The following is a 27,705-nucleotide window of genomic DNA, read 5'->3' as shown; positions in this document are numbered from 1 at the left end:
ATTGGAAAGGGTACAGAGAAGAGCGACAAGAATGATTAAAGGTCTAGAGAACATGACCTATGAAGCCAGGCTTCATGAACTGGGCTTGTTTAGTTTGGAAAAAAGAAGATTAAGGGGGGACATGATAGCGGTTTTCAAATATCTAAAAGGGTGTCACAAGGAGGAAGGAGAAAATTTGTTCCTCTTGGTTTCTGAGGACAGGACAAGGAGTAATGGGCTTAAAGTGCAGCAGGGGAGGTTTAGATTGGACATTAGGAAAAAATTCCTAACTGTTAGGGTGGTCAAATATTGGAATAAATTGCCAAGGGAGGTGGTGGAATCTCCCTCTCTGGAGATATTTAAGAACAGGTTGGATAGACATCTGTCAGGGATGGTGTAGACGGAGCTTGGTCCTGCCTTGAGGGCGGGGGGCTGGACTCGATGACCTCTTGAGGTCCCTTCCAGTCCTATTATTCTATGATTCTATGATTAACCGTTGACAACAGAATTAGTCTGTCTCAAAAATTACTTTTTTTGGTGAAAAGTGAAAATATTAAAAAATACATTGATGAAAAGTTTCATCTTGGGAGCAACAGTCTCCATATATTTGGCATCTTTAAAAGAACTCATCCAAGACAAAGAACAACAGTTTTGTATCAAGCAATCCACACATTAAGATCCAAAGCCATTTTGCATAAACTTTATTTTGAAAAACAAGGAAATTAAAATATTGCTTCCATTCTCTTTTGGAGTTGATTAAGTTTCATATAAAATCCAAGAGCAAAAATATTTTGTACAAATATTCATAAAAGGGTAATGAAATCCACATGATATAGAACTATGAAATCTATCTACATTAGTCAGCAATTAAAAGAAATAAAGAGATTAAAAAGGATTTTTGGTCAAAAACATTGTTGTACATTGGGAATATTCATTCAGTTGTGTTATTAAACATTTAAATGCAGACAAAATAATTGTCACAGCATTTCTGAATTTTCAAAAGCTGCCAAGATCCTAAGTCAAAAAGACAAGTTCAGAAAAACCAAATCCTCTTCCTGAATTGAAGAGTTACAAAAAAGGAGAAGAGAGGTTTAACCAATAGAAAGCATAAGAAATGGCTCCATCCATAAAACCAAGCACACACATACTGTACCACAGAGATTAAGGAAAGAAGGCAGAGAAGAGCCTTTGAGTCCTTTTGACAGTTTGAAGGAGGCAGGGCTGTGGTTTCAGGGTACCCTATTTGTATCAGCTGCATTTGTTGCTACACATGAAAACAGCATGAGCAAGTATTCTCAGGTACAGATATAATCAGTTTGTCTTAATTTTACTGAGGTGACCAAGAAATGATGGAGGAACAATGTAGAGACAATGAGTCTGAAGGTGAGGTACAATCTCCTTCCCAGAGGGAGCTCTGAAGTCTGAACATTCTCAGTAAACATTTGACACTCATGTGCTCTCCTCAGATGATCTCAGTTGGTGTTTCTCTGAGGGAGAGGAAGGGTCTCATGAAGATACTTCATACTCCCATGCTCAGAGAAGTCAGAAACAACATGATTCTCCCCTTTCAGCAACCACTTTGTAGTTAATAGCCCCTCAATTCCTACTGGCCCACGGGCATGGATACGAGAAGTACTGATTCCAACCTCTGCACCTGCAACCAAGAGGGAGGTTTAGACATAAGATGATGAAAGGAAGTTTTGTGCAGTTAGCGCTTTGCTGGGACCATTTTCTACCATCAATTCTATCATTTAATTTCTTCTAAGAGGGAAACAGAAAAGCCAGTATCTTGTTTTCCCATGCCATTTTTGCAGGCCCCAGACCAGTATTGTTGAATTTACAGTTTAGAAATAACAGTCGTATTATTCTGCAGACATGTATCTTTATTCTTCCTACTTTTACCATCATGAAAGCATCGTTTCTTTAGTACTGTGGCAAGAACAATAGGAACATTTCATTTTCCAAAAAATGTCAAGTTCATAAATAGATCCCAAACTGGCTCTTAAGAAAAGAGAGAGAAACCCTAACTAGATAGAACAGACTAAGTTTGTGCTTTAGTATCTCTGCCATTCACAGTCTAGGGTAGCCTCAGCCAGGACATGAAGCAATGATTAGACCACAAAGCAGCAGTTGTGGCTAGGCAGTGTGACCAAGCAGCCAGGTAACAGAATTGGAGTGGCTCCAGAGGCAATCCTCTACAATTGTGCTCTAAACAAGAGTGCTTCCTTCACACTCTCTCTCTGCAAGTTCCAGAAGCTGCGTGGGAGGAGGCTGTTCTAAAGAACCTCTTTTTCTCTTCCCCTCACTGCATGCAGTTCTGACGTTTTAGTAGCTGGTAACAGTGCCTGCCAAAGTACAGGCAGTCCCCGACTTACGCGGATCCGACTTATGTCGGATCCGCAGTTACGAACGGGGCCGCCCCAGAGTACACGGACTGCGGGACCTCGCGGTCCTGCCGCCCGTGTACTCTGGGGCTTTCTCTGCGTCTCCCTGGTCTGCAGACCAGGAAGACGCAGAGCAAAGCCGCGGAGGGGCTTGGGCAGCGGGGCACCCCAGGCGCGCCTGGACTGCTCCGCTGCCGGCTTCCCCGCGGCTTTGCAAGACTGTGGGGGGGCTCGGGGAGCGAGGCAGCCCAGGCACGCCTGGACTGCTCCGCCGCCGGCTTCCCTGCGGCTTTGCAAAGCCGAGGGGGGGGGGCTCGGGCAGCGAGGCAGCCCAGGCGCGCCTGGACTGCTCCGCCGCTGGCTTCCCTGCGGCTTTGCAAAGCTGCGGGGGGGCTCGGGCAGCGGGGCACCCCAGGCGCGCCTGGGCTGCTCCGCTGCCGGCTTCCCTGAGGCTTTGCAAAGTCGCGGGGGAAGCCGGCAGCGGGACAGCCCAGATGCCCCGCGGCTGTCCCGCTGACGGCGTCCTCAGAGGCTTTGCTCCCCGTCTCCCTGGTCTGCTGGTCTCCAGGAGACCAGGGAGACTGGGAGCAAAGCCGCGGAGGACCCAGGCGGCGGGACCGCGGTGCGTCTCGGTCCGCCGCCCGTGTCTTCCTGGTCTGCTGGGGTGGGGGGAGCGCAGCTAGTCCCCCCCCCCCAGCAGACTAGGCTTTTCTCCGGACGCCTGTGGCAGAGCAGCTGGGGTGCTGCCGGTTGGTCCCGCAGCGCTGCTCTGGGCGCTACTGGTCCAACCCAGCAGCACCCCAGCTGCTCTGGTCCTGATTCAGCCGCTGCTGGTCAGTTTCAGCAGCGGCTGAATCAGGACGCCTGGGGCAGAGCAGATGGGGTGCTGCTGGCTTGGTCCAGTAGTGCCGAGGAGCGGCGCTACTGGAGCAACCCAGCAGCACCCCAGCTGCTCTGCCCCAGGCGTCCTGATTTAGCCGCTGCTGAAACTGACCTGCGCTGACTACAGGAAGCCCGAGGCAGAGTTGCTCTGACCCGGGCTTCCTGGAATCAGCTGCTGATCAGTTTCAGCAGCTGCTGACTTGGGGACGCTTGGGGTTCTTAAGTTGATTCTGTATGTAAGTCAGAACTGGCGGTCAGTTTCAGCAGCGGCTGAATCTGGACGCCAGTTCCGACTTACATACAGATTCAACTTAAGAACAAACCTACAGTCCCTATCTTGTACGTAACCCGGGGACTGCCTGTATGTGATGAGAATTGGGAGGGTGCAACACATTCACTTCTAGTTCTACCAACAGGATGGATAAAAATTGAGTTAAAAGTAAGATTTTGATTTAAAGAAGCTTCTTTTAAAAAGTATTTAAAATTAATGACAACCTGTGGTACTCGATTGTACTAAAGCCACTGAGCTTAGCAAATGACTTCCACTAGTTCCTGACACCAGAGTTCGTTGCAGTGCTCAACGAGCTATTGACAGCGGCAGCCTCTTCTGCAGATACTGAGAGAATATTTTCTATCTTTCTGTTTATTCAATCACTATAGCATAACAGCTATTTAATTCATAGTTAAAAAGCTAACAGGCAGATGAAAAGGCAGGAGACTGTTTTCTTCATTCAATCCATGAATAAAGAATGAGTTGTGAAGATTAGATTAACTATTTTTAAAATTTTCAAGGTCTTGATTACTAGAAACAATCAGTTCTATTCATTAACTATACACAACACTTGCTTTAATGAATGAGTTAGTTTTATATACAAAATATGTTTCGCTTTTTCTTCTGATGCAGCACATTTAAGATTGTTTTATTAAATAAACTAATTTTAAAAGGCTGTTTTTGTGCATTTTAATTCAATTCCAATTTCCATATCAATGGAATCTGACACAAATCATGAAAACTCATTCCGATTTCAAATCGGACTATAGCAATTCTTTAGAAAATGGCCAGTGAAACCATTCTGGAACTGAAACAAAGGAGAATGCAAAATGAAACCCAAATGTTGTGATTTTAGAATATGATCTCTCTTAGTATGTACATGTCCTGTGTTCAGAACAATGGAGCATCAATTTTGGTTGAAGGATCTAAATGCTACTGTAATTTAGCAACATTACATCTTATTTTATGATCTTGCTCCAGTTAATTCAACCCACCAGACTGTCTCCTAGTCCCATAGAGTAGAAGATCCAAGTTTCAACTTTTACTACAGTATGTTCTGTAAAACTTCTCTCATTGGCAGGCAGGCAATCAGAGACGGGACTATCCCATCCTACAGGATTCAGGTTGGCATTCTCTGTCATTCTTATGGGAAAACGTGAAAATCCCAAATTCAGATCCCCAGCTGCAAGCAGCACAAAATAATTCCACTCAACCCCTTACCAAGTCCAAACCGATATCCATCGGAGAATCGGGTGCTGGCATTCCAGAAGACACAGGCACTGTCCACATGCTGAAGAAAGAACTCTGCTGTTTTCTCTATAAGAAAGAGAAAAATCTGAATAGACACAGATGGAACAAGGCTCTCAAATCAAGTAATGGGTGCATTATGAAAACCTGAACAGATGTAATGCTATGTGAGACACTTAATTGAGCATCCATGACCAGAACAATGCTTACATGTCTCTTTCTCCACAGCACAGACTCAAAAATATAGATCTGCAAACAGAAGAATGAGACTAGGAGAAAGAGGAAAAACTACAAAGTTCCCCATTGCTTGTAAGGAGAAAAATTGTTCTCCTTGACCTCTGATGACTGGCCAAGAAGCAATGGACTTAAATTGCTGCAAAGAAGGTTTAGGTTGGACATTAGAAAAAACTTCCTACTTGTTTTGGTGTAATAAATTGCTAGGGAGATTGTGGAATCCCCATCACTGGAGATATTTAAGAGCAGGTTAGATAAACATTTATCAGGGATGATCTAGAATGGTGTTTGATCTTGCCGCAAGGGCAGGGGACTGGACTTGATGACCTCTTGAAGTCCCTTCCAGTTCTAGTGTTCTATGATTCTATGAGAGCAACTGGTGCAGGACAGGTAAAAGTACACTCTACATACTCAGGGTAGACTGAACAAAGCCATTCAGGTCACTAACCGTTCTCTGTGACGATAACATCTGTGTGTGAACTTCCGTACTTGTGGATATGATCAATTGCTTCCTGGACACTATCGACAACCTCAATGCAACACTCTAGATCACCATATTCTGTACGGAGAGATTTTACTTCTGAAGGACTGAAAGTCAAATATGAGGCAAATTTGGGACCAGCATGAATCTTCACCTGCAAGAACAGAGGATCTGATAACATCTATTTTCTATGCAGAATGGACACTTTTGAATTACATTCTTACTAGGCAGAAAGCCAGTTGCAGCATAAAGATCTTAGCTTATCTGGATTCCTGAATGGAGTTTTACATCATAAGATGTAGAAACAGTTTCAGGGAACTTGATGACAACTAGTAACAGGATACAGACTTAAGTCATGGTAGACCTGAATATCAACTCTCAGTATGACATTGTAGCTAAAAAGGGTTAAGACAATTAGACTCCTGTTCGCTTATCTCAAACAGGAGTAGGGAGGCAACATTACATCTAACACAACACTAGTGAAATCCTATTTGGGGTACTGTTCCCAGTTACATTGAAATCATGGAGTGGGAGTTCAGTGAAAAGCTACAAGGATCCGAAGTCTAGAAAGAGACACTGCACAAGAAACTTCAGGTACTAAGCCTATGTGGTTTACCAAAATGGAGATTAAAAGATTTCAAATCAGGGCCAGTGTCTCTCCGGAATATATGCTTTACGTCAAACATAAGTTACTAGGTTCACCACAGCAGTAAGTGAATGAAGTTCTCTGGCCTATATCGTAAAGGAGGTCAGACTGGATAATCTAATTATGCCTTCTCTCCTTAAGACTTAGTAGTTTAAGCACAACTTCCAACTACTTACAAAGAGAAACAAGAGAAGGTACTGGAGGACTAGTCCACAAACAGAGATGTGTGTCACGTTACTGGATTTTAAAGTGAGCAGACAGATCACTGTTGCACCCACAAGTGGTGTTTGCCCCAAATTCTGTACAAAGGGGGCCATGTGAGGTGTCAAATAAAAGCGTATGCTCTACGGATTCTATGTATGCTACTCATGTACTTGTATGATGTTTGTATATGAAGTTATGAATACGGGCTCTATTCTTGTACTGTAAATGTTCTGTCTGGGAAGGAGCAATGGACCTGGACTGCCTATTCTGAGGAATGATAGTTCAGTGAATACCTGTGCTAACTAGCTCTGCTTCTTGGACAATGGCTCTTGGGAGTGGCCAATACACACCTGAGAAATGTGTCTGGAAGCCTACCGACCGGCCAGTGCCTCATAGCTACTTGCATGTGAAACATAGATAGGTCACTTGATCATGTGACCAGTTTCAGTTTGGGAGACACCAGGAATATAAAAATCCCATGAGGCCATCTCCATCTTGTCTTCAGTCTTGCTACTGATTCCAGATGCATCCTTGCTAGGGACAGAGAGCCGGGAATGATTGCTGACCCATCCTAATACAGGATGTACACCAGAGACTTCTAAGCTAGCAGTTTGTAACATCTCTGCTAAAAGCCTGCATCAAGAACTTGGTGATTGATGTTTGTAATGTATTTTCCTTAACAATCTTACTCTCAACCTTTTATTAATAAACCTTCAGATTTTAGATTCTAAAGGATTGGCTCAGCACGCTCTTATGGGTAAGATCTAAAGTGTAAGTTGACCTGGGAGAGTGTGGCTCATTCTTTGGGACTGGGAGGATCTGTTCAGAGTAGGTGAGTTCGGGTTTTATAACCTCTCACCTGTGTGTAAGGTCCAGGGCTGATTGTGGCACACTGTGGGGTCTCTAAGGGTTTTTGCTCACGAGGCTTCCTGCTGGCCAGATTGGCAGCTGAAGTGCTCTGTGCAACTGGTTTGTGGCATATTTGGGAAAGGCCTCCAGTCAAGAGCTGTAAGTAGCCCAGGATTTGAGCAACTCGTCCTGAGCTAACGCCCTCAGTGGTGCTCAGACCCGACCAGGTCCGTCACTGGATGACACAATTCAAAGTCTGGAAGATGAAGCTACACAAATGTAAACGGAAAAGAACATTAACAAGAACCTGTGGCCAGACTGGGTTAAGGATATTAAATACCAGTTAATTTACTAGTTTAATAGTTGATGGAATTTCTAATACTCGACTAGTTGATAGGTACTCCTGCATTCCTCCTCTGAAATGTACAAGAGCCCTTGTACACTTCAAAGGAGGAATGCACAACTCCACGTGCAGCCCAGGGCCAGAGGGAAGTCCTGCTGACTCGGGGCACTATGAGAGCACTTCTGCTTTGAAATGCTTCCTGCTGGCTCCAGGCTGCACACAGTGTGACAGCTTTGAAATGTCCCCAGTGGGAGCTCTTGTACATTTCAAAGCAGAAGCGTCTGCATGGAGCCTGGGGTCAGAGTCCCTCACTGACCTTGGGTTCCATGCTGTGCTGCCGCTTTGAAATGCCACGTGGAGCCGGGGTCAAGCTCAGGACTCCTCAGCTGATCCTGGGCTCCATGGAAGTGCCGTGCAGAGGCCGGGGCGTTTCAAAGTGGCAGCACCACACGGAGGCTGGGGTATGGGCTCCGTGTGGCGCTGACGCTTTGAAGTATCCTCTCTTCCCGCCTCTTTGCTGTCTCTATCCAATAGAGGGAATGAACAGAATGGGGAATATCAAGTGATTCTTTCCCTGTCGCCTAGTCCCAGCTTCTAGCAAACAGAGGCTAGGGACACCATTCCTACTCATCCTAGCTAGTAGCCATTAATGGACCCAGCCTCCAGGAATTTATCTAGCTCTTTATCCTCTGGCAAGGAGTTCTGCAGGTGGACTGCACGCTGTGCGAAGAAAAACTTTCATTTGTTTATTTCAAACTTGCTACCTCTTCATTTCATTTGGTGACCCCTAGCTCTTCTGTTATGGAAACAAGTAAATAACTTTTCCTTATTCATTTTCTTCACACTAGTCATGATGTTATAGATCACTATCATTTCCCCCACCTTAATCTCCTCTTTTCTACTATGAAAAGTCCCAGTCTTCTTAATCTCTCTTCATGTGGGACCCCTTCCAAACCTCTCATCATTTTGTTGCCCTTTTCTGAACCTTTTCCAGTGCTAAGAGATTGTTTTTGACATGAGGCGACCACATCTGTACGCAGTATTTAAGATGTGAGCATCCCATTGATTTATACAGAGGCAATAAGTCAGCTATTCTCTGTCTTATTCACTATCCTTTTTAAATGATTCTTAACACTGCTTTTTTGACTGCTGCTGCCCATTCATTGGATATTTTCAGAGAACTATCAACAATGACTCCAAGATCTCCCTCGAGTGGTTATAGCTAAATTAGTCTCCATTTTATACGTATAGTTTGGATTTTTTTCCAATGTGCATTACTTTGCATTTATCGACATTAAAAATCATTAACTATTTTGTTACCCAGTCTCCTAGTTTTGTAAGATTCTTTTGAACCTCTTTACAGTGCACTTTGGTCTTAACTATCTTCAGCAGTTTAATATCATCTACAAATTTTGCCACCCATGTGTGTACCCATTTTTTCTAGATCGTTAATGAATATGTTGAATAGAACTGGTCCCAGTACTGGTCCTGAGGTGATGTGTACCCAGTTAATATCTGTTCTAGAAATTGTTCTAGATTTGATCCTAACAAATAGGGAGGAACTGATTGAGAATTTGAAAGTGGAAGGCAGCTTGGGTGAAAGTGATCATGAAATCATAGAGTTCATAATACTAAGGAAGGGTAGAAGGGAGAACAGCAAAATAGAGAAATGGATTTCAGGAAGGCGGATTTTAGTAAGCTCAGAGAGCTGATAGGTAAGGTCTCATGGGAATCAAGGCTGAGGGGAACAACAACTGAGAAGAGTTGGCAGTTTTTCAAAGGGACATTATTAAGGGCCCAAAAGCAAGCTATTCTGCTGTGTCGGAAAGATAGAAAATATGGCAAAAGATCGCCTCGGCTTAACCACGAGATCTTGCATGATCTAAAAATAAAAAAGGACCCTTCCCCTCCCCAGCTTCTGCCTTCCAGTTTGTGGGGCTGCCAGAGCCTTTTTGAATCTGGTGGTCGCTGGCCGTGACGTCACAACGCCACGTCACACCAGCATCCTGGCATCTGCTGGCATCCCGCCCTCCGGCTCACGCCCTGCCTCCTCGCGCTGGAGCTGCATGCAGGCAGCCCGACAGCGAGAATCACTGCATTTCCCCCTCCCCAGCAGCGTTCCGCTCCTCTGCCCAGCCGGAGGATGAGATGGGGCTGCGCTGCCCGTACTCGGCACGGGCCGCACAGTGAGCCCCTGCGGGCTGCATGCGGCCTTCGGGCCATATGTTGTGCAGGCCTGATCCAGAGTGTTCCCAGATGAGCTTGCTCCTGCACTCTACCTCCCACCCAGATTCTGCAACCCTAACCCTATCACACTCACTGGCAGCTCTGTCCCACACATTGGACTCCTCATTTTTGGCTCCACCCCAGAGCCTGGTGGGGGGGCCCACAAAATCCACTAACCTTGGAACCCCAGTCCTCCCTGTCCTTCCCCCTCCTCATGGCGCTGGAGTACCAGAGGAATGAGATGTCTCAGTTGGGAGCCACATCAGAGAGTGTTGAAGGGGCTGGTTTTTTTGCTTCTTACTTGTGTGGTCCCCAACTGATTTTTCTGTGGGTCAGTGGCCTGACCCACAAAAAAATTCCCACCCCTGCCACACAAAGACAATGTTGAAACCTTCTATGTTGGACATTAATATTTTACTTCCTTTAAAAATGAAGCCTAGCCAAAAAGCCCCCAATTGGGACCCAGCCCCCATCTGGCCTCAACATCATAACACTCCTGCAACTCCCCCCCCAACCCTAAGCCCTTCATACACCTGAACACTCTGCTCTGAGCATCTCATACCTCTACATCCCGAAACTCCTGCACCTCCACATCCCCTGTGCCATAAGATTGAGAGAAGGCAGCCTGAATGCATGCATGAAGCTGGATTTGACTAATTATGATGTAAACTTCAAAGAAATGTGCAAAAAGAAGTCCCATTAAATAAAGTCTGAGAGTACTTTTCATTTCTGCTATGATTAATCATGTCAATTATCAATAATATTACGTTATATATTTTCAGTCACACAAATGAGCACTCTTACACGGTTCTTTGTTAACCACTTGTTCTGAATTTTGATGTAATTTGGCTTTTTGGTTTCAAAAGGTTGCCAACGTAGAGGTAGTCATAGCCCTTGGCAGGCACCAATTATTTCCTTTCTGCTCTCTTGGAGATGAGCCGAATCAAAGAGGGTGTCTGCACAGCACCCTAGGGATCTTAGTCACCCCTTCATTCAAGGGTAAGGCCAAGGATTGTCAAGAGGGAGTCGCAGACCTCCTGGGACAGGTGGTGGGGCTACAATTGCCTCATCCCGCAATGCGGACCAAGAAGCAGTGGCCCCCCCCAATGGATAGTGGTTGATCCATTGACCTTTCCCTCAACCCGGGGGTGAGACAATCCCCCATCTCCAGTGCCGGAACCTGGCTTCCTGGAGGCACCGAGGATGGGTCCGAGGCTCCGGTTACTGAGCCTGCCACCTGCAGCCGAACCTGGAAGCCCCAGGGAGTCCAAGGGCACCACTGCACCTGCCATTGCTGAGGCCAGGGCTCTGAGAGGCCATCTGCGGAACCATGTAACATTTTGACCATGGGGCAGAGGGCTGCACCAGTGGCAGGGAGGCCGAGTCTGAGGCTGCACCTGTTGATCGGACACTGGCAGAATCCCAAGATCTGGAGCGTAATAAACACTCCTTACGGTGCTGAGAACGATCTCAGTGACCACGTGCAGGGCCTGCAGCGTTTAGTTGGCAGGCTCCTGTGGTCCCAAAAGGAGCTCTGAGAGCTCAAGTGACAGTGTTGAGACAGTGATCTCCAGCGCCGTGAGGCTGACTGCAACCTGCGGGAGTGGGCTCAGAGACCCGAGATACTTGATACTGGTGAGTATCAGGCTTGAGGAGAGCAGCAGTGTGGAGACAGTGAATAGTGCCTGGCGTGGTGCAAACTGTACGGAGCAGCACTCTCTCTACGGTACTGTTATGGCCACTGAGCGCATGCGTCCACAGGTCTGCGCTCCAATGTCCGGGGTGCCAGAGTCGATGACGTTGCATCAATACCTGTACTGACCTGGTGGGACTATGGCGAGCCCTCTGATCCGGGCACACCGGAGATTGTAAGTGTCGAATGCTTGGCAACTGGGTAGCGAGCGGCAGCTTTCCCCAATGCCTGGGCCCAGGCAGCCCCATCGATGATGGCACTGGCATACAGAGTATGTCCTGTGTCACTTAAAGGCCTCCTGTATGCGCATGTGGGGCAGAGGGGGGTGCTGAATGTCAACAGCCACGAGCGGCCACTGAGTTGGACTGGGGCTGGCCGCTTGCATTGGGGACTTGTCCTTGGCGCAGTCTGACGGACAATCCCCCTTGGCTTTCCCCTTACAGTCAGGAGAGCTGTCTTTGGCCAACTTCTTCAGCCCTGTTCGACTGGGCCAAAGACCCCCGGTGCTCCATAGGAGGTGCCAGCAGTGCACTTTGCACTGAGGCTGTGGTACTCAGCACTGAATTGGAGTGTAGCTCCTGCAGTGCTAATGGCAACTCCATTAGTAGCACCTTTAAATGAATTCCCCTTTCTTTTATGGTCCCAGGAGGGAAGAAGTGCAAACCCAGCGCTTAGCAGAGACATGGGATTCACCTAAGTCACGAAGACAGTCAGCACGAGAGTCGCTAATGCATAGGCCTGCGGCACACAGCACGGGGTTTAAAACCGGGAAAACGAGGCATGCTTGACCCCAGGTAAAGTCCCAGCAGGGACTAACTCACTGTTAATGACTTTATTACAGCACAAAAGAAACTATTGACAAGCGAGGGAATAAGAACACTAAGGCCAACGCTGGAGCAGCAAAAAGGAACTAAGGAGGGAGGGGCCTGGGAGTGTCCTATATAATGCAGCGTGTCTGCCATTCCAGAGGGTGTTGAGACCCAGGCCCCTATGGGTACTGCTCTGAGTAAAACTTCTGGCTTGGTCCTGCCTTGAGGGCGGGGGGCTGGACTCGATGACCTCTTGAGGTCCCTTCCAGTCCTATGATTCTATGAGTAGGGATACTAAATATCGGTTAACCTCATGAACTCTTACTGGTTAGTCAACTATTCTATAGTTTCTGGGGGTAGGGCCAGAAGCCAGCATACTTCAGTCGCACTCCCGGCAAGCCCCCTGCAACTCCACACTGCTGCCTCTGTATCAGACGGCAGCAGCCCTTATCCAGGGGAGGGGCTGAGCTCCCGGACCCGGCATGAGCCAGAACTGAACCAGGCTGCCTGCCTGCCTTGCTCCTAATACACTTTAAATGAAGAGACGTGGGGTTAGGTCCTGGACCTGGCATGAGCCAGGACTAAGCTGGGCTGCTGGCTAGCCTGCTAAAAAAGTTACTGGCAGGTGGAGGGGTGGGGAGAGGGAGGAGGAGAGAAATGTGTTTAGTCTATAGAATTAACATATAAGCATTTGCATATTGGTTAATCGACTACACTATTACATCCCTAGTGGTGAGCACGCCCCTAAGTTGAATGGACATGAATAAGCACTCAAAGAACTGCAAATATTGATCACCAACTAGCTATCCTGGTTCACATTATTGTTAACCACCAAGACTGATAGATCAGTTTTCTGTTTATTGTTTTCTTAATACTTATTTTGGAATTTGTTATCAGGAGACATGGCTCACTTTCTATTTAACCATGTATTTCTTGTGTTAATAACCACAGCCTGAACATACAACTAGCATAACAGGTCATATCATGTAATGTTCATCCATATGAAAGGTCTAACTTGGGTGTAAAAGCGACGAGGAGTCCTGGGGCACCTTATAGACTAACTGAAGTGTAGGAGCATAAGCTTTCGTGGGCAAAGACCCACTTCGTCAGATGCATGTAGTGGAAATTTCCAGAGGCAGGAAATTTCCACTACATGCATCTGACGAAGTGGGTCTTTGCCCACGAAAGCTTATGCTCCTACACTTCAGTTAGTCTATAAGGTGCCACAGGACTCCTCGTCGCTTTTGCAGATTCAGACTAACACGGCTACCCCTCTGATACTTAACTTGGGTGTAGAATCCTGCCTCTCTCTGCAACTCACAGGATTTTAACAACGTCCCTGTCCAGAGCCTATTCTAGTAGCAGACGCTGGAAGTGCAGTACCAGGTCTGAAATTTAGGAAATCATGTATTAGCATTGCTTTGTTGTTTTGGCTGAGATCCTAGAGGAGCAAGAAAGGAAGGAACAAAGGCATATTGTATGTGGAGGTCAAATGAATGAGAGAGCAGGTGCAAGAGGAAGGAATGGGAGTGTTGTAGAAGAAAACTGAAAAAATTGGGTGAGAATAAGACAAAGAAAAGGGACTCCAAAGAATTGGTGCTGATGGGAAAGTTCCCTCTAAGCAGCATGGCCATGCAGAATCCTATTCAGGCCTGCACACTGGCTATTAAGCTCTGTGTAGAGGCTCAAGGCTGCAGCAGGGAAGCTGCCATGGTTGGGGGAGCGTGGGCCCTTCCCCACCAGCCCCAGGATGGAACCACAATGGCTGGACAGCTCTGTGCTGGGGCTGGCAGGGAAGTGGCCAGCAACAGGTCCAGCTCCCAGACAGGTGCCAGAGGGCCACGAGCACTGCTCCCACCCTGAACACCAGCTCCGCACTTCCACTGGCCAGCTCCCAGTCAATCGGAGCTGGGCGGCAGTAGTGGTGGGCAACAGCAGCATGCAATGGCATGCCACAGACACTCCTGCACCCTCCAATCAGAAGCCAGACCTGCTGGCTACTTCCTGGGCTAAGTGCCATGCCCCAGGTCACACAGACATCAAACAACCTGCCTTTGTGTAGCTAACCAGAAGCAGCCAAGGTAAGCCCAAAATCCAACCCTTCCCCATCCTGAAACTCTCAAATCTAGATCCACCTCCTACACCACAAACTCCTCATTGCCAGCTCCTCTCCAGAGCCCACGCTTCCAGCTGGAGCCATCATCTCCCCTCCCTTACAGCCCTTACCACAGCTACCTGGCTCCACCTGCACCACACACTGTCCATATGCAGAAAGACAGCTGTCGTCTGATACATCACCTCCATATTGGTGCACATAACAAGTCTGTTCACACATTAACATAAAAAACTAGCGAGAACACTGCTGGTGGGCCAGCACAGCTTATGGAAGAGGTTAGGACAAAGAGGGTCCCTTGCTCCTAGTTCCAGGAGATGAAAAGAAGAGAACATATGTAGCCCAAGGGAAGGAACAAGATTCGTTATTCACAAGGGAACTCCTCAGGCTCAGCAGCAGCATGAGTTCAGAAGGAACTGCTTCTAGGGTCACTTCTCTGCAGCACCTTGGGTGGCAGGGAGCTCCAAAGCTTATATCTTAACATGGGATGGTATTTGCTATACTCACATTCGATTATTAGCTGCTGAAGAGAGGTTCTGCACATCACTGCTTCACACAGTCCCACTGTCTGCCAAGCTAAGTTACTAACTGAACATGATTCTCTTTATTAAGTGAGCCGTGCTTGACTAACCTGTTCGACTCTCAACATGTCGATGATCTGGTCAAATAAAGGGGTTCGCAGCAAGTCCCGGTGAATTAATAGCGTTTCCAGAGCATTACAGGCAGCAGGATATTCACATTTTGAATCTCTGACTGGGGTTAAAGAATGGACAATTGGTTACGTACCACTCCATATGAGAAGGTATTAAAAAGCAGAGGAGGTACAGATCTAAGAGAACATATCCAGTATTTCATATCAACCTCCGTCAACCTCTCAGAATGAAAAGGCCTCTCCCATCTTACCTATTCTGGTGACCTTCTCTACACTGGCGTCCGAATCCACATATACATGGCAGATCCCTTCACTGTGCCCCATAACCGGGATTCCTTTAGCAGCTTTTTGGATATCCCTAACCAGCTGAGAGGAGCCACGCGGAATGATCAGATCTATCAGCTTATCCAGACGGCAAAGATCTTCTACTTCCTCCCTGGTGTTCACCTGGAGCAATCAACCCAAGAAGCTATTACCGACTGTGATGGACTTAGAGCAAGGTGTTCTTCAGAAAGTCTTGTATGCGCAGTGCACGCATATGGCAACAAATCCTAGATTCACATCTAGGCACTCACCAGCTGCACTGCATCCTTGACCCCATGGATGGAAAGTGCTTCTTGTGTTAGATGGTGAAGGATTTGATTGCTATGCGCTGCCTCCTTCCCTCCTTTAAGTAACAAGCCATTTCCACTGGCAATAGCCAAAGCGGACACCTGTGAGAAAAAGAGAGAACCCATTAGTATCACAGAAATGATCTACTACATTTGCTGGCTATGGATATATTTCCAGGGGGACATTCTGCTCTCTTCCTGCCAGGCTGGCTATACTGCTATTTTGATCTTTAAGCCTAGATCTCCCTGGGTCCTTTGTCTGGCGTTAGACAAGATGGGTGAAGTAATCTCTTTCATTGGACCAACTTCTGTTAAGTCAAAGAGAAAACCTTTTGATCTACAAAAAGCTCTTCTGCTGGTATTGTGCATCAAGAGTATATTTATTAAATGTGTGGATGATACCAAGCTGGTAGGGGATTGCAACTATGGAAAAGGATGGGGGGAGGCAGGGCAGTCACAGCAGATCACAAGCTAAATACAAATCAATTGTGTAACATTATTGCAAAAAAAGCAAACATCATTTTATGATGTGTTATATTGTAGGTTGAACCTCTCTAGTCCAGCACCCTCAGGATATGACTAAGGACGTTAACATGCAGGTAATTAACTAACTGAGTTGGGGCGGGGGTACGCTCGCTACCCCCGCTGCTGCTCTGCAGTTTTAATGTAGTAGGAGTCGGACTGTCGCCTGGCTCCTACTACATTTGAACTACAGAACAGCAGTGGAGTTAGTCCCCAGAACAGCGTGAGCAGGGACTAAGCAGTCCCTGCTCGCACCATCCCAGGAGCTAACCCCGCTGTGGCTCTGCCTTTTAAATGTAGAAAGCCACCTGGCAAAGGTGCAGTGGGAGACTGGTCGTGAGGTGGGAATCAGTGGCTCTTTTTACATTTAAAAATCAGAAGTGCAGCGTCTGGGAATGGGTGAGAGCAGGGAATCAACTGATTCCTGGCTTGCGACCGGTCCCCCGCTACACCTCTGCCTTCTAACTCTAGTAAGAGCCAGGCAGCTCTTACTACATTTAAAAAAAGAGGCACAGCATCTGGGACCAGGTATGAGCTAGGACAGCTGATGCCCAACTTGTGCCTGGTCCCCCACTGTGTGTCTGCCTCCCTTGGCCGCCTGCAGAGATGGTGCTGGGGGTAACCAGCTTTTAAGATGGCTCCTGCTCCTCACCCTTTGCTAGAGGCAGCTGGGGGGGGGCAGAGGGGGGCGGGCAGCAGCACAGGGAAGCGACTAGCTGAATATTGACTTGACTAGTCACTTACATTCCCTAGACCAGACTGGTGCCAAAACAGAATTTGCCAAACCACGGGATGTCAATATTTTCTAGCAGCCTTACCAACACTTCCACTGCTTACTGGGCTCTTTGAACATATTTAGGGGTAAATTAGAGCTAAACAACAACACAGAACACAGAGCCAGGACTAGTGGCTGTAAAAAAACTTTATGGGACTGCGAGAAACTTGGCCACACCCACAAGTGGACATCCAGCTAACTAAAATTATGCTGGACCACGGATGTTGCCAGACCAGAGAGCTGGACTAGAGAGGTTAGAACGTAAGACCGTAAGCACAGCCATACTGGTCTAGCCCAGTACCCTGATTTCTGACAGTGGCCAATATCAGATGCCCCAGAGGGAGTGAGCAGAACAGGGAATCATCAAATGAGCCCTCCCCTATTCCCAGCCTCTGACAGGCTAGGTTCAACCTGTAGTAGAAGTAGTAATTCTTCCACTCTACTCCTTGCCCATTAGGCCTTATCTGGAATATTTTGTCCTGTTCTGGGAGCCACATTTTGGGATAACTGTGGACAAACAGGAAAGAATTCAGAGAACAAAAAAAAAAAAAAATGATTAATGGTTTATGCCAGGGCTCCTAGCCTGACAATTGAAGAGGGGTCAATGGAACTGGCTTATCCTACCAGTGGTCACATGTGGGGAATGGCATCTAGATCCTTCCCTTGATGGCATTTGATACCGTTGGTATGGAGAGCCAATGGCACTAAGCATGGGCCTGCCCCTAGAGCGAGGAGTCACAGAGGCCTGGGTGACTGTCACTGGCAGAGTCATTATCTCTTGAGCAGCCTGCAGGGCCTCTGGCATGGAGGGCACCTGAATGAGGCTCAGGGTCCTACTCATGTCCAGGAAGGCAGGCACAGAGTGGGCTGAGGTGCACTGCTCTATCTGAGCTAGGCCCCATGAGCCCAAGGTGGACTGAGAGCTGTCCAATGTGGATCTATGCTCACCTGTAGATTTATCCTGATGTTTCCAGGATGGTGGTGAACAACCCCTTGCCATCCTCTTTGACTGTTTCGCTAAAGCCAGAGAGGGGAGCAATACAGGCTGATGGGCAGTACTACAGGGGAACTGTGCACTGAGGCCTTGGTGCTCGGCACAGGGTCTGATTGGTGTGCCGGTGCTGGAGTCAGGCCCAACTCTGTAAGGAAGGCCTGGCTCATTCAATTTGTGATACTCTAACTCCCAGATATTTTTGCTATACTTCTCCCTCACCAGTTAATCCCTATCTTGCATTTCATTTTTCTTTCTTAAGTCAATCACTTTGCATTTGTCTTCATTGAATTTCATCTTGTGGCTAAACTAGAGAACTGGTCTGAAATAAAGTCTTTTGAATTCTAATCCACTTCCAAAGTGCATGAAACTCCTTTCACTTTGGTTCTCATCCACAAATTTTATAAGCATGCTCTCTGCTCCATTATACAATTCATTAATAACAATACTGGGTAGCATCCAACTCAGGACAGACCCCTTGGGAGACCACACTATATACACTGTCAGACTCTGACATGTGTCTAAGGCTAGGAATAAGTAGTTAGAGGAGCATTTAATATTGGCATTAAATAGTGCTCAGATGTCCAACCAGGCCCCATTGTGCTCATTGAGCATCTATGTATCCGGTGTTCCCTCCAACGAAGAGCTAGCAACTTGAGCAAACATATCATATGGGAAAGTGCTCGGGGCTAGCCTGGCCCTGCACACGTGGCACATGCGCTGTGCCGGAGCCGGGCCCGGGAGCGCGGCGAAGTGGCCGCCCGTGCTCCAGGTGCGCAGCACACGGGGAGCGCCGACCCCGGGTGCACGGCTATCGGGGGTGGGGGCGCCGGCCCCAGGCGCGCAGTGAACTGGCCGCCCTCGCTCCAGGCGTGCGGCTATTTGGGGGGGTGTCGGTCCCGGGCGCGCGGCTATGGGAAGGGGGGGACGAGGGGTGCCAGCCCTGGGCGTGCGGCTATTGGGGGGGGTGTTGGTCCCGGGCACGCGGCTATGGGAAGGGGAGGACGAGGGGTGCCAGCCCCGGGCGCGCGGCTATGGGAAGGGGGGGACGAGGGGTGCCAGCCCCGGGCGTGCGGCGAAGTGGCCGCTCGTGCTCCGGGAACGCAGCGCATGGGGCGCGCCGGTCCCGGGCACGCGGCTATGGGGAGGGAGGGGCGCTGTCCCTGGGCACGCGGCAAAGCGGCCGTCAGTGCTCCAGGCGCGCGGCGCATGGGGGGCGCTGGCCCCTGGTGTGCGGCTATGGGGGGCGCCGGCCCCAGGCTCGTGGGGGTGTGGCCTATACCCGGCCCTGCCCCCTGGTGAGCAAGTATCCCCGCCCTCTGGTGCCCGGCAGGCGAACGGCCACACCCCCTGGCGCCCGGCGACGTAAAATGGTTGGGGACCACTGGTCTAGACAGTACTTGGTCCTGCCATGAGGGCAGGAGACTGGACTCGATGACTCTCGAGGTCCCTTCCAGTCCTAGGATTCAATGATGCTGTGACTGTACATTCAAATAGGTACAATTCTTGAATACATTTGCAATTCATTAAGTGAAAAAACTCTCCCATCTGCGTATTAAGCCATCACAAACTAGCTGATTACCCTAAACAAAGTAGAAGCGAGAGGAGAAATCTGATGGAGAGGGTAGTATGCCAATAAAATCCAGTTTAAGACAAGACAGTCCTTTGGAAATTAAGAATTGAATGCAGTTTCACTTCGCACTGCACCAATAAGACTATTTTTCCTTTTGCTGCCTGCAGTGCAGAGGACTACACCCAAGAGGTCTCAAACAAACAAGTTTTATTTCCCCTCATCCCGTACCTGTGGGAGGCAATCAGGACGGGATTCGAAGATCACCAGCAGGACTCCAATAGGCACAGTCACCTGCTCCAGCTCTAAGTCTTTTGCTATTCGTGTTTTGCGAATGACCCGGCCAACACTCTCCTGTGAGGATGCTGCAATCTGACGAAGTCCTATGGCCAAGCTATTCAGCTTGGATGTAGACAGACTCAGTCGTTTCATCAAAGGAAGTGCCAATCTCCCTGAAATAAGAGATGATTACATCAGTGGTTTTCAAACAACAGGTCATGACCTAGTACCGGGTCATGGAATGTCAGGCCCTGGTATCACTGCTGCAGGGCAATCAGGTGACAGTGGGGGTGCTAAGACAGCTTCCTGCATTTCTTGGCATAGGCTTGGCTCCTAGATGGGGGACAGAGTGCACAGGGCTCTGTGCACTGCCCCTGTCCTGAGCCCTAGCTCCACACTTACCTTGACTGGGAACCTGCTGCTAGCTGCTTTTGGGGCACAGCATGGTCTGCAGTACCAGAAGTGGCATAAAGCTGCTTAGCATTCCCACTGCACTCGTGACCAGGAGCTGCTCAAGGTAAGCCCCTCTGCCCCAGCCCTGACTTCCACCCAAAGCTGGAGCTCCCTCCTGCGCCCCAAAGCTCTCACACTCAGCCCCGCTCCAGAGCTCACTAGTCAAATGATGCTGAGTCACAGGCAACAATTTTCTTCAACTGGGTCATAAGAAAAAAAAAAAGTGTGAAAACCACTGGATTATATCATAAGAACGGCCATAATGGGTCAGACCCACAGTTTATCCAGCCCAGTATCCTGTCAGCCGACAGTGGCCAATACCAGATGTTCCAGAGGGAGGGAACACAACAAGGAATCCTCACATGATCCTACTTCTGTTATCCATTTCCAGAGAAACCGAGGCTAGGGACATCATTCCTACCAATCCTGACTAATAGCCATTGATGGGCCTAATCCCCATGAATCTAGCTAGCTCTTTTTTGAACCCTGTTAAGTCCTGGTCTTCACCACATCCTCTGGCAAGGAGTTCCACAGGTTGACTGTGCTGGATGAAGAAAAACTTCTGTTTGTTTTAAAACTGCTGCCTATTAATTTAATTTGGTGATCCTTAGTTCTTATATTATGGGAATAAGTAAATAACTTTTCCTTATTCACTTTTTCCACACAAATCATGATTTTATAGACCTCTATCATATCCCCCATTAGTGTACTCTTCTCTAAGGTGAAAAGCCCCAGTCTTTTTAATCTCTTTTCATATGGGCCCATTTCAAACCCCTCATCATTTTTGTTGCCCTTTTCTGAACCTTTTCCAGTGGTTAGGTATCTTTTTTTAAATGAGGCAACCACACTTGTACACAGTATTCTAGATGTGGGTGTACCATGGTTTTATATAGAGGAAATAAGGTATTTTCTGGTCTTATTCTCTATCCCCTTTTTAATTACTCCTAACATTGTATTTGCTTTTTAGACTGCCGCTGCACACTGAGTGGATGTTTTCAGAGAACTATCCACAATGACTCCAAGAGCTGACAGTAAACCTTAAAGAAACCTTATTAAAGGCATAGGAAGAATCCATCCTGATGCACAGTAAGAAAAACAAATACGGTAGGCCACCAGATTGGCTTACTGGGGAAATCCTTGATGAGCTTAAACACAAAAAGGAAGCTGACAAGAAGTGGAAACTTGGACAGATGACTAGGGAGGAGTATAAATATATTGCTCAAGAATGTAGGAGAGTTATCAGGAAGGTGAAAGCGCAATTGGAATTGCAGCTGGCAAGGGATGTGAAGGGTAACAAGAAAGGTTTCTACTGGCATGTTAGCAATAAGAGGGTGATCAGAGAGGGTGTGGGGCACTTACTGGATGAGGGAGGTAACCTAGTGACAGATGATGTGGGAAAAGCTCAAGTACTCAATGCTTTCTTTGCCTGTCTTCACAGACAAGGTCAGCTCCCAGACTACTGCACTAGGCAATGCAGTATGGGAAGGAGGTGGGCAGCCCTTGGTGGAGAAAGAACAGGTTAGGGACTATTTAGAAAAGCTAAACATACACAAATCCATGGATCCAGATTTAAGGCATCCGAGGGTACTGAGGGAGTTGGCAAATGTTATTGTGGAGCCTTTGACTATTATCTTTGAAAACTTGTGGAGATCCCGGATGATTGTAAAAAGGCAAATGTAGTGCGCATCTTTAAAAAAAAAAAAAAAAAAAAAAAAAGGGAAGAAAGACAATCCAGGGAATTACAGCCCAGTCAGTCTTACCTCAGTCCCCCCCAAAAAATGTAGGGGATCCTCAAGGAATCCATTTTGAAGCACTTGGAAGAGGAGAAAGTGATCAGGGTTAGTCAACATGGATTCACCAAGGACAAGTCCTTCCTGAGCAACCTGATTAGCTTCTACGATGAGGTAACTGGCTCTGTGGACATGGGAAAGTCAGTGGATGGGATAGACCTTGACTTTAGCAAAGCTTTTGATACGGTCTCCCACAATATTCTTGCCAGCAAGTTAAGGAAGTATGGATTGGATAAATAGACTAAGATTGATAGAAAGCTAGCTAGACTGTCAGGCCCAAAGGGTAATGATTAATGGCTCGATGTCAGGTTGGCAGTCGGTTTCTAGCGGAGTGCCCCAAGGATCGATTCTAGGGCCAGTTTTGTTCAACAGCTTTATTAATGATGAGGGGATGGATTTCACCCTCGGCAAGTTTGCGGATGACACTAAGCTAGGGGGAGAGGTAGATACGCTGGAGGGCAGGGATAGGGTCCAGAGTGACCTAGACAAATTGGAGGACTGGACCAAAAGATATCTGATGAGGTTCAACAAGCACAAGTGCAAAATCCTGCACTTGGGATGGAAGAATCCCAAGCACTGTTACACAGTGGATGAGAAGCTAGATATGAGTCAACACTGTGCCCTTGTAGCCAGAAAGCTAATATTCGGTTGCATTAGGAGGAGCATTGCCAGCAGATCTAGAGAAGTGATTATTCCCCTTTATTAAGCTCTGGTGAGGCCACACCTGGAGTATTGTGTACAGTTCTTGGCCCCCCACTATAGAAAGTATGTGGACGCATTGGAGAGGGTCCAGAGGAGGGTGACCAAATTGACTAGGGGGCTGGAGCACATGACCTATGAGGAGAGACTGAGGGATTTGGGTTTGTTTAGTCTGCAGAAGAGAAGAGTTGATAGCAGCCTTCAACCTACCTGAAGGGAGGTTCCAACGAGGATGGAGAGAGGCTGTTCTCAGTAGTGACGGATGGCAGAACAAGGAGCAATGGTCTCAAGTTATGGTGGGATATTAGGTCCAGGTTGGATATTAGGAAAAACTATTTCACTAGGAGGGTAGTGAAGCACTGGAATGGGTTACCTAGGAAAGTAGTGGAGTCTCCATCCCTAGAGGTGTTTAAGTCCCGGCTTGACAAAGCCCTGGCCGGGTTGATTTAGATGGGATTGGTCCTGCCTAGAGCAGGGGGCTGGACTTGATGACCTTCTGATGTCTCTTCCAGTTCTATGATTCTATGATAAGGGGATGGTTTGAGAACATGATCTTGGTAACTAATTGACCATTCATTATCAGTGGGAAATAGGTCAATGGAGGGATGATAGGAGTTACTATGGAGAACTTTCTGGGTGTCTGGCTGGTGAGTCTTGCCCACATGATCAGGGTTTAGCTGATCGCCATATTTGGGGTCAGGAAGGAATTTTCCTCCAGGGTAGATTGGCAGAGACCCTGGAGGTTTTTCGCCTTCCTCTATAGCATGGGGCACAGATCACAGCTGGAGGATTCTCTGCATCTTGGGGCCTTCAAAGTATTTGAAGGCTTCAATATCTGAGGCATAGGTGAGAGGATTATTCTAAGAGGGGTGGGTGAGATTCTGTGGCCTGCACTGTGCAGGGGGTCAGACTAGATGATCATAACGGTCCCTTCTGACCTTAAAGTCTATGGCTACGTCTACACTGGCACCTTTTTCCGGAAATGCTTAGAACGGAACAGTTTTCCGTTATAAGTATTTCCGGAAAAAGAGTGTCTACATTGGCAGGATGCTTTTCCAGAAAAGCCCTTTTTCCGGAAAAGCGTCCGTGGCCAATGTAGACGCGCTTTTCCGGAAAAAAGCCATGATCATCATTTTCGCGATTGGGGCTTTTTTGTGGAAAAGACTACTGGGCTGTCTTCACTGGTCCTTTTCCGGAACAGTTTTCCGGAAAAAGGACTTTTGCCCTAGAGGGAGCAGCATAATTTTTCCGGAAAAGCAGCTGATTTCTTACAGTAAATCGTCACTGCTTTTCCGGAAATTCAAGCGGCCAGTGTAGACAGCTCACAGCTTATTCCAGAAAAGCGGCTGCCTATGAGTCTATGAGTTAACTATCTTGAGCAGTTCGGTAGGATCTGTAAATTTTGTCACCTCACTGTTTACTCCGTTCTCTAGATCATTTATAAAGAAGTTGAATAGGATGGGTCCCAGGACAGATCCTTGGGGGATCCCACCAGTTACCTCTCTCCACTCTGAAAACTGACCCTTTATTCCTACCTATTGTTTCCTGTCTTTTGACCCGGTTAATCTATAAAAAGACTTTCCCTCTTATCATGCTGGAGATACTTCAGAGATGCTTGAGATTAGATATCGAGGCTCCATCCACCTCCTTACTTCAGCCTAAGGAATTATACAGGCACTGTTCCACTCAAAAAGATCTGCCCTGAAATGAACTATACAGGCAACCAGCCATAGCAAAGCTGTCTGGATCACATATGTAAAACCAATCATGTCACCTCATGTATGTTTTTCTTGGGCCAGAGCAACCGAAATGCTGACTAATCAGACATCTCTCCTTTGAATGAGGCATACTTGCAGCTCTTCTAATTAACAATGGCCATACTGATTCTGACCCGTGATCCATCTAGTCCAGTATCCTGTCCTCTGACAGCGACCAATGCCAGATACTTCAGAGAGAATGAACAGAACAAACAATCATGGAGTGAGCATTCCCAGCTTCTGGCAACCAGAGGCTAAGGATATCCAGATCATGGAGACACATCCCTGACAGTGCTGCCTCTAAGATTTTCCACCCATGAGCGGAGTAAGTTGTGTCTTCTGCACCAATATTGAGGTCATGCACACTTGTTCATATGTGCGCCTCTATGGCACCCAAGATATTCTCTCTCACACACACACACACACACACACACACACACACACACACACACGTTATGAAAGAAAGAACACTAAAACTAGGGGTAATTAACAAGGTTCATGACTTTAAATGTTTATTTAATATTAAGTCAAATAAAAAGAAAATTAATACTGCAAAGTTTTCAGTATGTTAGATTAGCCTCATTATTTTTCTATTCCACTCAGGCTCCACTGAAGTTTTCTTACTGGCTTTCTACACAGGAGCCTTTCCTGCTCCTGCAGAGTTCGTCCTCCGACTCCAGATCATTACAAACTCAGGAAAAACAACATGATTTCAGTTTCTGTCCTTCTACAGTAAGTTCTCAAAATCAATATTCTACTTTCATTATTCTGCTGTTTAGCTGTTGTTTTCAGTTGGACTGTTTATTATCCAGGAAGGGGGCTGAACTCTTTGACTAAGCTGGAGGGCTGAGCCTCTCAAAGCCTGACAAGAGACAAATAGTCAGTAAGAGGCTCCACAGAGCCTTCTAATATTCCCTACTAATATTGGTTACTTTGATTTGCTGACAAAATGGGAATTTTTGTGCGTTGTTAAAATCTGTTACAATTTTTCATAAAGTAGATGTAGGGCAGAGATGGAAGGTGGAGGGAGGAGAGTGGTGTAAGATAACCTGACAAAATTCCTCTGCTTTTTTGTGTATCTATTTGACATTTGCAGATTGTTCCGTATACATCCTTGTAGAACACACCCTCTGAATTGCTGACTATGCCAGATATACCCTAAAATTGTATAGCTTGTTCAATATTTCCCACTGTATTCAGTTATATTTGCCTTTTTCTGTTCAGAATTGTATGCAAATAAATGTCATCCTTCTCAATTTTTTTTGTTCACGATTTGCCATGTATTTTATAAATAAATACTTCTCTATCATCAGATCATTGACGAATGCATAACAAACATTTAGTGTTCAAAACATGCATTATAGGCTATTTTTGTTCCCTGATCAACCCTCTGTATAATTGCCCATTAAACCAAATTCTTCATGTCAGACTATAAAAGTAGAATATTGTTTTGAGAACTTAGTGTAGAAGGACAATTTACTGAAATCATGTTGTTTTTCTTGAGTTTGTAATGATCTGGAAGTCAGCTTGCTGTTCTTATGCAAAATATCTCTTGGATATGAAAAGTTTTGAAGGGATTCATTAGAGGAGCTCTATCAAAAGAGCACCAGCCTCTAAATTGGCAAGCCCTTGGAAAGGTCAATCAAAATTCAGTGAGTCTCTCACTCCTATCAATAGAACATAAACATTATCTTCAACAGATCTTGACATCTCATGAAAATGACACACCACTGATCTCATAGATACAACTGTACCCTTGGTATCCTGATACAATCAAGATAAACCCCAATCTTTAATAAAGTGGTTGCAAAACAGTTATTCAATACTATGGGTCCAACAGGATACAATTTCTTCAAAGATGTTATATAGGAGAGATTTAGACTTCAGATTACATGTGTAGACCAGCAAAACCATTGTCTCTAAAAATGCAGGGATTAATCCACATTAAAGGCTAACCTCTTGAAATTTGAAAAAACAAAATAAAATGGTTTTTAAAGCACAGAACTAAAGAAAGGGGTATTAAAGTATCAAGATGAAGTTTGTTTTTGTTTTCCTCTCTAATACCTAAATGGATATCTTTTTTTCCCAAAATCTGTAATATAATTTGTTGTTTCCCAAGTTCCAGCTAAAGCATTGCTATAACTCAGCTCTGTACGTTCTAGAATGCCTCCCTTTCCTCCCTTCAAATAATCTTTTCTTTGTTTAAAGGGGACATGTTATATATTTACTCTGTTTCAGCTTTGCTGACATATTACGAAGTTTTGTTGTTCTTAACTGATTATTGAAAGCAATTTTGTTTTTATATTTTTGGGGGTATAATAAAAATTGTTCTGTAAAGGAGTTTTGTGTTGAGGTTTTTTTTTAAACGGACTTCTCACATCCTAGAGAAGAGGAGAGGCTTGCACATGGCTTTGCAGTTTGTACTGATAATCTCTGGTGCTAGCTGTTCTAACCTGTGCTACAATGATACAGTTCAACCCGGAGGATCAGAAAAACACAACTCTCTAATACTTTTGGCAGGCAGAACTCAGCATAGGAAAGAGCCTTAGGGTTCCCTTTCTTATTCTTTATATGGGTCATTATTATTTTAAAATTAAGTGTGTCAAAGAAGAGATAATCATGTTGTAATTTACAATTTGAGAGCCAGGAGAATTAACAATGACATTAGAAAACCCTTGACAGCAGCCGTCCGCCTGCCAGCCTAAGGCCCCAACTCCCAGCAGCCTTCGTCTTCAGCAGCAACGACAGACACCTTCCACACAGCCCCAAAGCCTGGTGGCCTTGGCTCCCGGCGGCAGCGGCTGCTGCCTGCCAAACATGCCATGAGGCTGCAACTTTGGCTCCCAGTCACCTGCCGAGCCTGCCATAGGCTCATGGTGCAGTAAAAGTTGTGTTATCCGGCCTGTACCACCCAAAAAGCTCTATAAACCGGTATTTTTAATCTTTATGAAAAGTCAGTTTTATAGTCTGGTTGGCCCAAGAGCAGCAGGCTCCCTACCTGGCTCCACAGAAGCAGCGACCTGTCCCTCCTGCTCCTGGTGAGGGGAACCAAAGCCATTGAGAACTGTGGGGGCAGTACCAACAGGTAGAAGCAGTGTGCAAAGCTGCCTACCTGCACATTCTCCAAGAGCAGCAGGGTCTAGAGAGCAATCTGAGGTGAGCTCCTCCCTGATCTCACACCCCGAAACTCCCCCATATCCCAGCCCTCCCTCCACATCAAGCTCCCTCCCAGGGCTTGCATCCC

General features: G+C 46.7%; 1 protein-coding gene across 7 annotated transcripts in view; it reads right to left on the bottom strand.

The window, feature by feature from the left end:
- Window positions 1–663: 663 nt before the first annotated feature.
- ALDH18A1 (aldehyde dehydrogenase 18 family member A1) overlaps window positions 664–27,705 on the bottom strand; it is a 98,987-nt gene continuing 71,945 nt past the window's right edge. For 6 of the 7 annotated variants that reach the window (XM_006129393.5, XM_075934426.2, XM_075934429.2 and 3 more), the window contains exons 12-18: window positions 19,715–19,935; window positions 15,590–15,727; window positions 15,266–15,461; window positions 14,994–15,115; window positions 5,447–5,633; window positions 4,738–4,833; window positions 664–1,633 (exon numbers count right to left, since the gene is read on the bottom strand). In XM_006129393.5, the coding sequence (XP_006129455.3) occupies window positions 1,452–1,633; window positions 4,738–4,833; window positions 5,447–5,633; window positions 14,994–15,115; window positions 15,266–15,461; window positions 15,590–15,727; window positions 19,715–19,935 (1,142 nt within the window). In that variant the 3' untranslated portion in view covers window positions 664–1,451. Of the gene's footprint in view, window positions 1,634–4,737; window positions 4,834–5,446; window positions 5,634–7,188; window positions 7,448–14,993; window positions 15,116–15,265; window positions 15,462–15,589; window positions 15,728–19,714; window positions 19,936–27,705 lie in introns of those variants that run through there. The other variant, XR_012905502.2, reaches the window with a different exon arrangement.

This window comes from Pelodiscus sinensis, chromosome 8 (genome assembly GCF_052426305.1).
Source record: "Pelodiscus sinensis isolate ZL-2025 chromosome 8, ASM5242630v1, whole genome shotgun sequence".
In the NCBI taxonomy this organism is placed as follows: domain Eukaryota; kingdom Metazoa; phylum Chordata; order Testudines; family Trionychidae; genus Pelodiscus; species Pelodiscus sinensis.
Note: the sequence above shows the minus strand (reverse complement) of the source record. Positions and strands in the feature narration are given on the sequence as shown.